This window comes from Pristis pectinata, chromosome 18 (genome assembly GCF_009764475.1).
Source record: "Pristis pectinata isolate sPriPec2 chromosome 18, sPriPec2.1.pri, whole genome shotgun sequence".
Taxonomy (NCBI): Eukaryota; Metazoa; Chordata; class Chondrichthyes; order Rhinopristiformes; family Pristidae; genus Pristis; species Pristis pectinata.
In genome coordinates this window covers 19,600,030-19,614,787 of record NC_067422.1, presented here as the reverse complement: position 1 = coordinate 19,614,787, position 14,758 = coordinate 19,600,030, and the positions used below count along the sequence as shown (strand labels likewise).

Below are 14,758 nucleotides of genomic sequence, written 5' to 3'. Positions count from 1 at the left end.
CATGATGTTCTCTCCACAGAGTTGTGGAAACGTTTTCAATCACTTTAATAGGGCCATAACTTTAAACAAACCGGCAATTTAACCTGGAGCCAGGAAACTCAAGAACATGCAGGCACAGTACCGAGTATCCAGCAGGTGTAAGAAATCAAGTTATTTCCTGGAATCATGTTGCCCCAGGAGCCTGTTGTTTTTACAATGCCCACCCTCTGCAAGGCTTTTTGTCCTCCAGGTGAATATTTCTTTGTACACATATAGTCCATTCAAAGACTCCTAGCCATTCAAATGGGACTCCTATTAAACAAGAACACTGAGACTTTTAAAATAAATGACGTCTCTAGTAAATAATAAATGCTGAGCTGACAGTGGCATGGTTATTAATACAGAACTCTAGTTATTAAAATGTAATTGGGTCTACTGTATCCCTATGTGTAAAACTTCTACTCAAAGCTGTTATGACTGTCAGTGTGATTGGAGACTCCACTTGATATCCATTTAATCTGTATTTTTATTTTATTGGATTACATTATGATAATACCAGTCACTGCTCAGTAAGGGAAAGAATGGCAATCGTGAACTCTGGGACATACAATTCATTCTAACAGAAATTGCTAATGCTGTAAAACTCAATTCAAGTCATGATTTCCCCAAATTAATAGTCGGCAGCCAATCAAACTTTGAGATGTAAAGGCTCCAAACAAATAAGCAATAGAGAGACTCAATAGACGGCAAATGCTGGAATCTGGAGCAACAAACAATCTGCTGGAGGAACTCAGCAGGTCAATTAAGAAGCAACTAGTTATTCTTCTGTGTTATTGCCACACACAAGGAAGCAACAGTCAATTGAAAACAAAAAGTTTTCAATACGCAAGTAAAAAATATCTATTGACAAGCAAACAGATATGCAGTACCACTAAAGAATCCAATCCCAAAATGCCAGCATTGGAAACAGCACAAGAAACAGAAGGAATGTTCTATGAATAGATCACAAGGCCACTCCATCATTCATAAGATCATGGATGAACTAAATCCATTTTCCTGCTATATTCAGGTTCAGTGCTTTCAATCTCTTTCCTAGAAATTCAAATTCTTATTCACTAAGGGTTTTGTTAAATGGAGCGTCCATGAAAATTTTACAGTAAATTCAAGTTCAAGATTTTACACATCTTAATGGCAAACTTGGGCACAACTCAATAGATGTATCAATTAATCACCCAACTATTGCTTCACCTCTATATAAACACAAGTTCTTCACTGTGTTTAATTTGCATCTTCTTTCATTATCATAGTTTTATTCTTCTGGAGTGCATTAACTAATAAAATGCAAGAAGCACAGCAGCCAGCTCTCACATGCCTAGCGCACACGACCAGCAGTGAGATACATGACCAAGTAATCTATTTTACATATTATATCATGTATCTCACTGATTGGAGAGATGAATTATAGCAGCCACTGGGAAAATAATCTTTTCTTCAAAACTGTGCCACTCAAGGAGTTGAACAGGATTTTAGTTCCATGCCTCAGCTAAAAGGTCAGCCTATCAATAGCTCAGCACTGGACGTCAACATGGATCATGTGTTCAAGTCGAAATTGAATTCGTAACTTTCTGGCTCAGAAGCAACAGTGAAAACCACTGAGCCAGAGCTTATATCAAGGCACTGTGCTAAGTAGAAACAAAGTAATGCACTCATGTAGTACCTTTCATGTCCTTTTCAGAGTGTTCCAAAATGATATACAACCAATGATGTGTTTTTGAAGTGCAGTCAATATTGTCTATCACAAACACGGTAATTTGCACAAAACAACCTTCTATGTGTAGTGACAATGTAGTCAGTAATGCTGAGTGAGGGATAAACACTCACCAGGGCGTGGGGCACACTGTGCTATTCTTCTTTCAACTAGTGCTAGATCACGGTTTACATCCAACTGCGAGAAAAGATTTAACATCTTAGTCGAAAGACAACACATCTGAGAGTGCTGCATTTGTTCAGAGCTCCACTGGAGCAACAGCCTGGATTTTTAAGCTCGGGTCTCTGGAATGGAACTTCAACAAATAACCTGCTAACTCAAAGCACAAGTTCTACCACTGAGCCAAGGCTGACATGTACAATAAGCATGGCATGCCAATGCTGCTTTACCAAAATAAAGGTGAAAATAATTTTCATTCTTTTCTCTCATGCCTTCTTCGCCAATTCCAGAACTGTAGCCACCACAATTAACATTCTAACTTCACTGATCCTATCACACAGGATTACAATTAGCTTAAAGGGCAGGACATTCCTGGTTATGTTCTTGGTTTTCAGATGAGATCACAGAGGGTACTGGCAAAACCAGTTTTTAAAAAACAGCTGTAAAAAGAAATGGATATGCTGGAAGGATTATCAATTGAGGTTATTTGGTTTGTACTGAAGAACAAAACAAAAAGGAGTAATCATACTATAGATTATACTATAATCTATAGTATGGGAGATTTAAAAACTGTGTGGGACGAGAGGACCAAGAGTTTGATAAGGACAAGGGCACTCTCCACTGATGCTGTCTGTCCTACTGAGTATTTCCAGTTTTTAAGTCTCAGGTAATAAGCATCTACAGTTGTTTGCTTTTTAAATGCAAATTATTGGAAGAAGCAACTTTCAGTTAGAAAAGCACAGATTAATCATAGGCAGTCATCCTGAATTTATCAAGGGGTGGACTTGTCTGACTAATTTGAATGAATGTTCAAGGAGGACCAATGACAGCAGTATGGGTGCTATAGTCCATAGGAATTTTAGTAAGGCATTTGACAAAGTCAGACTTCAAGGACAGACTAGATAAAATGGAATTGTATTAAGGAAGAGAGGAAGCCAAAGGGAGACTTCATTGGTCTATAAAATGATTCAGGGTCCAGAGAAAATAGAAAGGACCCATTTCCCTTAGCTGATGGTCACAAACCAGGATGCAAAGACCTAGAATAATTATTATAAGGATGAGAGGAGAGATTAGATTTTTTTTCCACCCAGAGGGTTGTGGTAGTATCTGATTGAGTGGTAGAGCCAAAAACCCTCACCATACTAAACGAGTATGTGCATTTGAAGAGCTACTTCCTGCAGGGCTTTGGATCTGGTGCTGAAAAGTAGGATTAGGGTGGGTAGCTCTCTTTCATCTGGCACAGACACAATGGGCCATATGGCCTTCTGTGTCACACATCTTCTATGCTTCCATGACATCTCTCCATCCAGCCCACTACTTGAACAATAAAGCACAATGCTGAAACTGAGAAGCACAAGGCAAACAACAGAATTCAGCAGCTGCAACAACAGTCGGGACTAGTAATTCAACCAGCAGTTAGATTTCTGTTAAAATAAACCTCCCGTCAGTTTCCCAAAGTACACAGTATTTTGAGAATTAAACTACTTGCTATAAATGAAAGTACCAATTCCCCCTGAACTAATGGCATCATAAACATCCCTTCAATAAAACTGACTGCCTCTTAAAAATCTGCTCTACGGTGGAAAGCTTTCAATTGACAACCAAGAGCAATAGTTATACTAAAAATCAAGAGAGCGACTGAAAATATCCTGGAAGAAATTCAACTAGAGTACTACAGGCAGGAACAAGACAAGAACCAAATTAACACCTCAACAAAGCATCATCACCTTCTGTACATAACAGACTCCAAGTGAACAGCAGCTCGAATTGAAATACAAACATCCTATTTGTTGACAATAATTCGACATTTATAGTTAAATTGTTAACTAGAATATTTATGTGTCATTCTTCTTTAAACCCCACCATTTGGCTTCTGCACATAATTCCTTGGCTGTAAAGCTTCGCAGGCAGCTTGCTCTCAATCTGCCTGCAAATCTGTACTATCACCGGAAGGTGCAGCATAGCAGCCAATAACGAGCTCCATCTCCCTCACTGCAGGAATGCTTTACTCTGCTTCAGGGGCCAATTTGCTAAGCTTCAACTCCTCACAAACCTGACTGTCACTATCTTATTAAGATCTCGATGCTGTTCATTAGAACTTCGCTATTTACCTTCCATTGTTTGGTCCCTTACTACCTAACTTCTTGTAATTCCCTTCAAGCTTGAGCCTCCAATCCTGGCCTCGTATATAAACTTCTTCCCATTGCTCCAAGCCTTCAGCCGTCTTGATTTCACAATCCGAAATTCCCTCCATTAATCTCTATTTTTTTTCTTCTTTTGGAACTTCCTTAAATATGCCGTCACTGACCAAGCTTCCTAAAAATTAACCCTTGCCTAGCAATTCATTTTTGTCTTCTTGTATTTCAAGGTATTATCTTGGGAGTGAGTTCTACTTTCGATAGTCAACACAGATACATATTACATATGTTTTTCTCCAGTTGCAGCAGCCAGAGTAGCAGAGGGAGGAGCTAGCAGTTTTTTTTTAAGTTGTGTGATTGGCTAAGTGTGCATCAACTCAGCCAATAAAAGGAAACTAGGGTAAAATAGAGCAGCCATTGCGTGAGTGGGCATCCAAGGCTTTGGCGAGGAGGCACAGGTGAGTAGCAGGTAAGGTTCTTTTACAGTAGTTAAATAAAAAGACATTAAATTATAACTAATTAAATAAAGTAGGGATGCAGGATCAGGTGATGTGTTATAGCTGCATGATGTGGGAGCTGGTGGACCCCACCGTGGTTCCTGGTGACCACATCTGCAGCAAGTGCCGGTTGCTCGAGGAACTCAGGCTCAAAGTTAATGACCTGGAATCTGAGCTTCAAACACTGCAACACATCAGGGAGGGGGAAGAGTTACCAGGCTGCTGAGTTTCTGGAGGCGATCACACCCATTAGATTAACTACTTCAAATTCAGTCTGTGGTCAGGGAGAAGAGGGTGTGAAGAGGGTGCCCGAGCTTGTCCAGCAGGGCTGAGATTCTTGCTCCCTGTGCAGATGAGGGTTGATAGTGGGGGCTGTAGGGAGGATGAGCAATCAAACCATGGTTCAGGGAGCCATTCAGTGTTGGGGGGGGGGAGGGGGGAAGAGAAGAGAAAATGTAGTTGTGATTGGGGATAGTATAGTCAGGGGAATAGACACAGTTCTCTGTTGCAAGGATCGAGGAACCTGAAGGCTGTGTTGCCTGCCTGGTGCCCGGGTTCAGAACATCTCATCTGACCTGCAGAAGATGGGAGGGGAAAGATCCAGTTGTCATGGTCCATGTGGGTATCAATATATTGAAAGGCCTGGATAGAGTGGACATGGAGAGGATGTTTCCAGTAGTGGGAGAGTCTAGGACCAGAGGGCACAGCCTTAGAATAGAAGGCCATCCCTTTAGAACAGAGATGAGGAGGAATTCCTTTAGCCAGAGGGTGGTGAATCTGTGGAATTCATTGCCACCAATGGCTGTGGAGGCCAAGTCATTGGGTATATTTAAAGTGGAGGTTGGTATGTTCTTGATTAGTAAGGGCATCAAAGGTTACAGGGAGAAGGCAGGAGAATGGGGTTGAGAGGGAAAAATAAATCAGTCATGATCAAATGGCAGAGCAGACTCAAAGGGCCGAATGTCCTAATTCTGCTCCTATGGTCTTACAATGGTAGCTACCATAAGCGCACAATGTTAAAACGTGTACCCATTATTGCCTCCCTCCACCCACATTTTTTGACATGGATGACCACATGACCCTGCACCAACTGTTCTCTGCTATTCAACTGGATGGGACTGCACGAACCTTCCACATTGTTTATCTGATGCCTGACACTAAGTGAACAGAAATTTCCTTCAATCAAGTTTTAGCAAGAGCAAAGCCTTTGTCTTTGGTCAATCGCGACTGACTGCATCCCTCTCCTTGGTACCTAGCTGAAAGAGAACCACTCTGTTTGCAACCTTGGTGCATGATAGATCACTTTACTCACACTCAACTCATTTTCAATGTTAACCAACCATCCATCAAACTGAAAGCACTGTGCAATCATAACGAGCTTCTCTGCCAACTCATGGAATGACTCCTCATTTTCCAAGAATGTCTCACAGATTGCAGCCCCACCTTTCCACTCTGTGATGAAAGTTCCTGCAACCAAAACACAAGAATCAAAATCTTTTGCCTTTTGAAATAATTTTCCCTATTTTACTGAAATGATGAGGACATTTAAAGTTGTATTAATCTGAACACCAAGCTAAAATGGAGACGCACTATTATTTCCGCAATAGTAAAAGAATGCTTTCTTCTAAAATTAAAAATAAAACTGAATACCACACAAAAGAAATCTAAGTAAGATAAATGGAACCATTCAGCAATATTTGCAGTAAGCTGGAAAGAAATGAAAATTTCCAACCCAATGTTAGCATTGAAAATGGTTCAGAGATTGCATTCCACTCCATGGAGACAGCAATTAAAATAAGTTAAAAGTAAAAGGAGAAAAACAGTTCTTCTGAACCACTCCAGCCAGAACTCATTGGTAGCTGCACCAGCTTTAGATTAACCAGTAGCACTCAAGCTTCAGAGGTTAAGCTCAAAAATCTAAGCTAATGCTACCCTACAGCACTCGGGACGGCTTCCCTTATTTAGGAGCATCAGCTTATTGCTCTCCCCTGGACATTCCATGACAATATTTTGAAGAATCAGGGAGTTCTCCTGTGGTCAATATTTATCTCCCAATCAACAATACTTAAGTAGAAAATCATGTCATTATCAAATGGCTTTCTATGGGAGCATGTTGTTCTCAACTTTGCATTTCAAATGGATGATACTTGTACTAAATACAGTTCAATAAGATGTCATATAAATGCAAGTCTTTCTCCTTCCACACAGCTGCATATCGAGAAACTATGATCATTTTTCGCTAAGTGACGCATGGCTGCATTTTTGTTGTAAAATGGGTCATATTTACCTAGAATAGCAACACCGTGTTTATGTGCAGCATTGGTCCAACAGACTGGTGGGATGGTCACCATTTGGTGACTGAAGTATACAAAGATGTCTATATACAACCAATGGTAAAAGACGAAAGGATTCTCATCACATGCGCCCTGTATATACCTGAAAACAAAGCAATATGTTAGCACCAAATCTGTCACAGAAAATACAAGCTGGATATGATGCTTCATCTACTCATACATCATATAATTGCATTGTTTGATAACAAGGGGCTACAGTATATCCCAAATAACATTATGGCTACAATGGATTAAAATGGAACCAGAGTCAGCTTTCTTTTCAAAGTAAGTGGCAGAAGTACAAATGCAAGGGCACATTTCAAGACTTTTCTCCTCTCCATCCATTAACAACACTGGATACTAAAGATGTAGTCAGTTGGTGCAGTTATGGTTTATCAAGGAAAATTCTAATAATAATTTACTACTATTTCTTTCCCAAAGAATCTGAATGGAGACCTCTTAAAAGTATTTGCAAAAATGAAGTTTGCTCTAGATGAAATGCATCTTTGGAAATCTGGACTGTTGGGCAAAACACTGTCTGGATTCACAAAAATGTTTGGTGAGTGAAGCCCAGAAATGGCAAGGATTTCAATTATGAATGAAGACGTTTTGCTGAGGTCACAGTGTGCTGCAAATCAAGGCAAGAAAGTAGGTCAAAGAGATGCTGTGTATGCAGCAAAGGGCAACTATCTTAACAAGTTCCCTTGGTCTATCCATGGGTAAATCAGCAAATGCAAGTCTGAACCTTCTGTAAAAGATTATTGAACTCAGTCCTCAAAAGTATTGAGGAAAATTTACATTCTTCAGATGAAATGGAAAATCCAAAGCAGCTGCTTTTGTCTTTATCACTATGTTGAAAGGCCTACAAGTGACAGATCCAACACTTCTCTTCAAAAGGAAAAAGACAGATGAACTATTTCCACTTGCTCCAGCCCTTTAAGAACTGCTGCCCTGATGGAAATCACCTTCACCCTTTACCAATGCCCAAGCACCCCTGCCTGAAACAATGTTCATTACTAATATCACTTGGGTGAGCTTTTAATTCTCCTCTCAGCTGTTGAGCAGTAGGTCAATAAAACTTCTGTATTACCCACCAACATTATTCCATGAATATAAATGACAATATCAAATAACCTAAGTAATCTAAAGTCATCTAATTCAGAACCTATAAGCCAGGGATACTTCATCAATTTCTGCTGTCAGACCTGTAGCATCTCAGAAATATCCAAACCAAGCAGAAAATTGAAACCTGAAATTTCTAATCTGTCATAGGCCATGTTTTTCCCCAATTAAATGGCAAAACTGTGAACATCGACTCAGTTTTGCCTTAGTCTTTAGCATATTTTACACCATTAGACAGGAAAGCCTGCAGGACACATGATCTTTCTGGCTTTTCTTGTAGAGCAACTAAGTCTCATTGAGATTATTCAATCATTCCCAGGAAGGGTTAAACTCGTTTCATTTCAATTTGTGGCACAATGTGCATATAATTGGACTAGAAATCCCAAGGCCTGGACCAACAAGACATCAGTTCAAATCCTACCACCACAGGAAGGAAATTAAAATTTAATTAAGTCAATTTAAAAGTAAAGAGAGCTTGTATTAGTAATCAGGACTAGGAACTCACCAAATTGTCATATACATCCATCAGGTTTACCAATGTCCTTTAGGATTGGAACTATACCACCCGTACTCAGCCTGGCTATATATGATTCCTACTGCCTTCAGAAGTGGTCCAGAAAGCCATTCAGTGCAAGGGAAATTAAGAATGAGCAATAACTGCTAGCCTTGCCAATGGTACCAAAGGGATAAGTTACCAAGGGGAACATATCAAAAATATTTACGCACAAACATTTGTTATGTAATTACGTAGAAGAAAAAACTTTGCACATGATATAACTAGCCATATAGACATTAATATTATTAAATCATTGATGGTGTTATCAACACCACCATAACAATCCATTCCTAAGTTAAGTGAATTATGTGAAGGGACAGGTTACATGGTTTCAGTATAAAACACTGCAAGGTGAATCACGCACGGTGTTTTATTTTCACTGAGACCTGCCTCACTCTCAGGACATCAATCCGACATGGTATGTTTAAAGACGAACCTGTCATTCAAGTATCCGCCAGCCATATCATGACAGACCAGCGTCCTTGGCCGATTACACTGCAGAGGAGGCTGTCGCAGAGCTAAAGGGATAACAGCTCTGTTGAATTGATTGTCTTGAATAGAGGGCTGCCACAATTTCAGTTCCTCAAGTGATGAAATGTAAAAGCTGACTGGCGCAGTGGTGTCAGGGTCATAGCAAAAGCCTACATTTAAGAAAGAATTCAAAACAATTAAGAGTCTTATCTCTCATTTACACATGGCACAACACCTTAGCAAACACTGCAATGATTTATAAAATTCACAGCAATACATCAAGACCAGGATGCAGTAACCTGCAAGCACAATGTCCTTGAACCAGGGTTTAGGTATTGCCCATACAACATTAAAGTTTCTTTTCTCTATTGGATGCAGTCTTACTTCATGAAGAGAGCTAAATAGATTCAGCCTAGAAAAACATGCACTTTCTCAACCTCCCAGCACCTAAAGTTAAACAAATTCCAAGTACTCCAATAATTCAAATGCAAGTAGCTCAGCAATCCACAATAACTGGATTTCCATCACAGGTTAGATTCCTGCTAAATATTCCAGTTTCTGCTCCTCTGATCAGAGAATCCCACCCCCAATTGCCCCCAGGCCACAGCAGCTGGTACAAGGCTTATATTCAGCCAAGGTTTATAAGCAAATAACACTTGCAGCACAGTAGGGGCGGGACAGTGGCACAGCTAGTAGAACTGGTGCCTCACTGCACAGGGGACCCAGGTTCAATCCCAACCTTCAGCACTGTGGAGTTTGCATATTCTTCCTGTGATCATGTGGGTTTAATCTGGATCCTCCAGTTTGCTCCCACATCCCAAAGGCATGCAAGTTAGTAGCGGGTAGGTGAGTCAGTGGTAGAATCTGGAGGGGTGGGGAGGGAGCTTGCTGAGAATGTGGGAAGAATAAAAAGTAGTGTAACTGGGTGCTCGAGGGTCTGCTTGGACTTGCTAGGCCGAAGGCCCCGCTTCCATGCTGCATCTCTCTACGACTTTATGATCATTATCAACAACAGTGCCTTCCCCTATGTCTCTCATTTGCTGGCCAATTTAGAAGAACTACCCTGGCCTAGTCCACCTCAGATCTATCCATTTGCAGCCAAGTCATCTCCAATAATGACTTCTCTTCCCTGTTCAAATAACTCCAGGGCACCCCAAGGGTCTTTCTTTGGGTCCTGCCTCTTCCTCAACCACATGCAGCTCACTGGCACCGCCATTCATTGATTGAGTTCACTTCCATGTGAATGCTGATAACAGCCAGATGTACCTCTTCACAAACTTCCCGATGAAGACGATGAAAGGGTGACAAGATGCCTTACTTTGGGGGTGATGGAAGAATGGACCAAGTTCCCTTTAGAACACTGAAGGGACAAAATGTGAATTATCTAATAATCAGAAAAAGAACTTTGAAGTACCATCCATTACACATCAATCATTAAATCAAATTCTTCAACTAAGTTCTTCACACTATTTCCATCTGGTTCTTCACTCAGGTAGTGGATACAATGGGAAATTAAGAAATCTTTATTAGTCACATGTACATGGAAACACACAGTGAAATGCATCTTTTACGTGGAGTGTTCTGGGGACAGCCCGCAAGTGTCGCCATGCTTCTGGCATCAAAATAGCATTCCCACCACTTCCTAACTCGTACGTCTTTGGAATGTGGGAGGAAACTGGAATAGCTGTGATAGCATTACGCTGTTACACTACAATAGCACAATACTACTGTACTTACATATGTGTAATATTAAGATACCATCCAATAGAGCCATCCATTCGAAATCATTGGTTCTGATGCCCAGCATCTCTATTATTCAAAACCAAAATCACTAAACCTCACTGTAAGATCACTCATTTAATGTTAGAATAGCTAGCAAGTTATTTCTTCCTTACAAATAACTCCTGTTTGGAGCCTGAGGCTGGAGTCAAATTTCCAGCTGTTGTTCACAATTTGTATGTGACTTTGAGGCAGAGGCACAGATACAGAGAGACAGAAATAAATCATTCCAGCTACAGATCTTACATTTTAAGACCTCCCATTCCAGGCACACCGCCAAAGAAGATATACAGAAACATTTAACAGATCAGATATGTTGACATGAAAGATTCAAATTCTTGCAAGGTACTTGCTAATACAGATATAACTGAAGGATATGGAAAATACGATGACGCTGGAGGAACTCAGCAGGCCAGGCAGCATCCGTGGAGAAAAGCAGGCAGTCAACATTTCGGGTCCTGCTGAGTTCTTCCAGCATCATCGTGTTTTTCATCAAGATTCTAGCATCTGCAGTCCTTTGTTTCCCTGAAGCATATGGCTGTTGCAGCATTTCAATTCGAACAGTATATTCAGTACACTTTGAACATTGACAGTACATCAGGCAATATATTTATTGGTTGCAGTGTAAAAGAATTAATGTAATAATCTGGAAAGGAATGAAGGTTTCTTCACTCCAGGCAATACTCAAAATAAGCACGGTTTCCCATGTGGTTTTTTTAATGATCAAAAGAGGTAATAAATACAAAACTCCTGAAAATGTTTCAGCATGATTATTTGGTTCATGCAAAATTACTGTGTTTTCCCCCCAAAGTCTCATTAGGCATACTACTCAGCCTATTACAGATACTCACTGGGGAGCTGAGGTGCTTCATTCTGAATCATGTGATCAACTTGATGCTCCACTGGACAGCATTGACTATGAGCAACCCTGCAACAAAGATATCCAAGCATGACAAATTGCAAGTCTATAATCTTCCACAATATACCAAAAGCTGTTGATAATTACATATGGTATGTCAATAAACAAAAATTATTTATTGATATGCTGTATGAGTATACAATGAAAATACAGTAATTAACTATATCTTATACTGCTAGATGTATAAGTGTGGAGGAGAGTAATGAGAGAAACACAAAATCACTGAGAGGACTCAGACGTTATAACCTTCTTTTAAAAAAAAGTGAATTTGAACAAAATATTTTAATTACAACACCAGATATTTTCCTCAATGGCCAGCCCTTTTTAAGTGTATCAATGGTGTGAAATCAAATAAACTTTATCATTCTTGCATATTCAAAATTTAATCTCCAGTGACATGTTGAGGTACAAAACAGTCATTTGTTATATGACAACATCAGGGCTGCAATAAAATGCACACTAAATTAAAACTTAAGTGATTTATTAAATCAAGGTGACAAGGTTTCAAATTCAAATTCAATTTCAATTCTCTACTGCATTAGCTGATTTTAATTAGACTAGCTTCAAGGATAGTGCAGCTGATAGGACAGGAAATGAATATCATGGACACCTACTGAAAAGTTCACACACATCAATGTCAAGCAAAAACAGGATTCAGCCTAGTTACAAAGGGTCTCATGGTTGGTGTAACATACTGGGAGCTAATATTTAGACATATGGTACAATTAATTGCTACTTTTACAGGCTTTATATTATATTAAAACACTCTTAAGTTGATTTAAATAGTGGAAGTCATCATGTGTGGTTTCAAAAGAAACCATCTGCCTTAATTCAACTACAGGCAAAGCAGGTGGCAACTCAACTTTTCAATGATGTAAAGTGAGCACTTCAGCTACTTAAAATGCTCTCTATGTTCTTATTTGGCACCTGGTGAGCTGCTGAATAACGGAAGTTCATAACACAAAAAATATCATCACCATTAGGAATTATTTTCAAAAGCTTCGAGAAGGATATGTACTTCCAGTAATCACAAACTTTGATCACGTGCTTCTGTCAGCATTGTAATTTTTGCATCAACATATCTACAAGTTTGACTACCAGGGAAGTGTACAAGAGGCATGGAGATCTACACTTTAACCAGGTAGGAAGGGTACACATTCTCTTCACCTCTGTCCCCTCTCACCCCGTCCCAGATCACCCCCACCCCTCTCACCTCCTCCCAGACCACCCCCACCCCCTCACCCCGTCCCAGATGACCCCCACCACTCCCACCCCCTCCTGGACCAACCCCGTCCTCTCCAGGACCACCCCCACCCCTCACCCTGTCCCAGACCTCCCCCAACCCTCCCAGAACCAACCCACCCCCTCACCCCCACTCCCGGACCACCCCCACCCCCTCCCGGACCATCTCCACCCCCCTCACCCCCTCCAGGACCATCTCACCCCCTCGAGGACCACCCTTCCCCCCTCAACACCCCGTAGCACCCACTCCCCATCCTGTGCCACCCCCCAGACCCGACGCTGATCTTCAGGCACCAGCACTGAATTCCCTGCCGGCGATGCTCAACCCTATGGTCAGTGCCCGCAGCTTCGGCAGTTCCTCACTCCCGTTACTCACTCGCTGCTGTTCCTGCCGCCAGCCCCGCTCACAGCGCCAGTGACCACCCCCGAGTCGGCTGCTCCCTCGGCCCAAGCTGTGACCCTTCTCCCATTGCTCTCCATCTTCTCGGCAGCTCTTCCGGATACTTCACCGCAGCTCGTCGGGGACAACCTGCACCAAACCACCTCGAAACGCGTTGCTCAGAAATTGTTAACGATAGCCAAGTATAAACTGCTGGAGGAATGAGAATTTACTTCTAGTTCATTTCCAGACTCTGGTGCTGAGAGAACGATCCCATGAACAGCCAAGTATGAGATAAAATAGTTCAGCACACACTGGGAATTTGAAGCTTAGACATATAAGCCCTTGAAACTTTAATACTGCACTGGGCAGTCTCATGGGGGAATGAATAAAAATGGTTCAAGAACTAAATTACAAGTGTTGCTGACAGTTGTAGGAAACCATGCTTTAATACAAAGTACACAGATTTGCCCAAATTCTCAGCAATGTAAATTGCTAATGAAAATGAAATAAAAACAGAACATTACGGAAATTCTCAGCAGGTCAGGCAGCACATGTGGAGAGAGAAACAGAGTTAACATTTCATGAAAATATGTCTCCTCCTTCTATTTCCATTAATAAAAGTACCACACCGTTCACCCTAACTGCTTTTATCTATACTTTTATGTTGCATTTAAGTCTCCTCTTACTATAATCCATCCAGGCCTATCTGTCCTTAATTTCAGTTTTTCTTACCAGCCGGACATGTAATGCTTCCCTTGAAATGAATCAGTGTTATTTACCACAACTATTTCCTTTGGTTCTAACTTCTACAGTTAAACCATTCTGTGTAGAGATATTTCCTGGATGTATTTTTGACTATGGCCTCTTGTTCTAAACACCCCATAAGTAAAAATGTAACAGGGGAAACTTATCTCTGGTCACCAGTATTTGTCCATGTAGCCCCATCAGTTGCATTTACCTCACACATTTGGTTCTATTGAAGTCAGTGGAGGTGAATGTGTGAGGTGAATACAACCAGCAGCTTATACCCTCACACCCGTTTAATGCAAATAACCAGGGCAACAATTTCTCCCTCATAACCTCTTCCACAGGCATTGAAAGGCCTGGATAGAGTGGATGTGGAGAGGATGTTTCCAGCAGTGAGAGAGTCTTGGACCAGAGGGCACAGCCTTAGAATAGAAGGATGTCCCTTTAGAACAGAGATGAGGAGGAATTTCTTTAGCCGGAGGGTGGTGAATCTGTGGAATTCATTGCCACTGACGGCTGTGGAGGCCAAGTCATTGGGTATATTTAAAGCGGAGCTTGATAGGCTTTTGATTACTAAGGGTGTCAAAGGTTATGGGGAGAAGGCAGGAGAATGGGGTTGAGGGGAAAATTAAATCAGCCATGATCAAATGGTGGAGCAGACTCAAT

The 14,758-nt window shown here is 41.0% G+C and overlaps 1 protein-coding gene across 4 annotated transcripts in view; it reads right to left on the bottom strand.

Moving 5' to 3' along the window:
- Positions 1 to 13,471, bottom strand: part of engase (endo-beta-N-acetylglucosaminidase) — a 75,988-nt gene extending 62,517 nt beyond the window's left edge. For all 4 annotated transcript variants that reach the window (XM_052032905.1, XM_052032907.1, XM_052032904.1 and 1 more), the window contains exons 1-5: positions 13,340 to 13,471; positions 11,654 to 11,730; positions 8,989 to 9,193; positions 6,829 to 6,977; positions 5,854 to 6,008 (exon numbers count right to left, since the gene is read on the bottom strand). In XM_052032905.1, the coding sequence (XP_051888865.1) occupies positions 5,854 to 6,008; positions 6,829 to 6,977; positions 8,989 to 9,193; positions 11,654 to 11,730; positions 13,340 to 13,443 (690 nt within the window). In that variant the 5' untranslated portion in view covers positions 13,444 to 13,471. The remainder of the gene's footprint in view (positions 1 to 5,853; positions 6,009 to 6,828; positions 6,978 to 8,988; positions 9,194 to 11,653; positions 11,731 to 13,339) is intronic.
- Between the last annotated feature and the right edge of the window lie 1,287 nt (positions 13,472 to 14,758).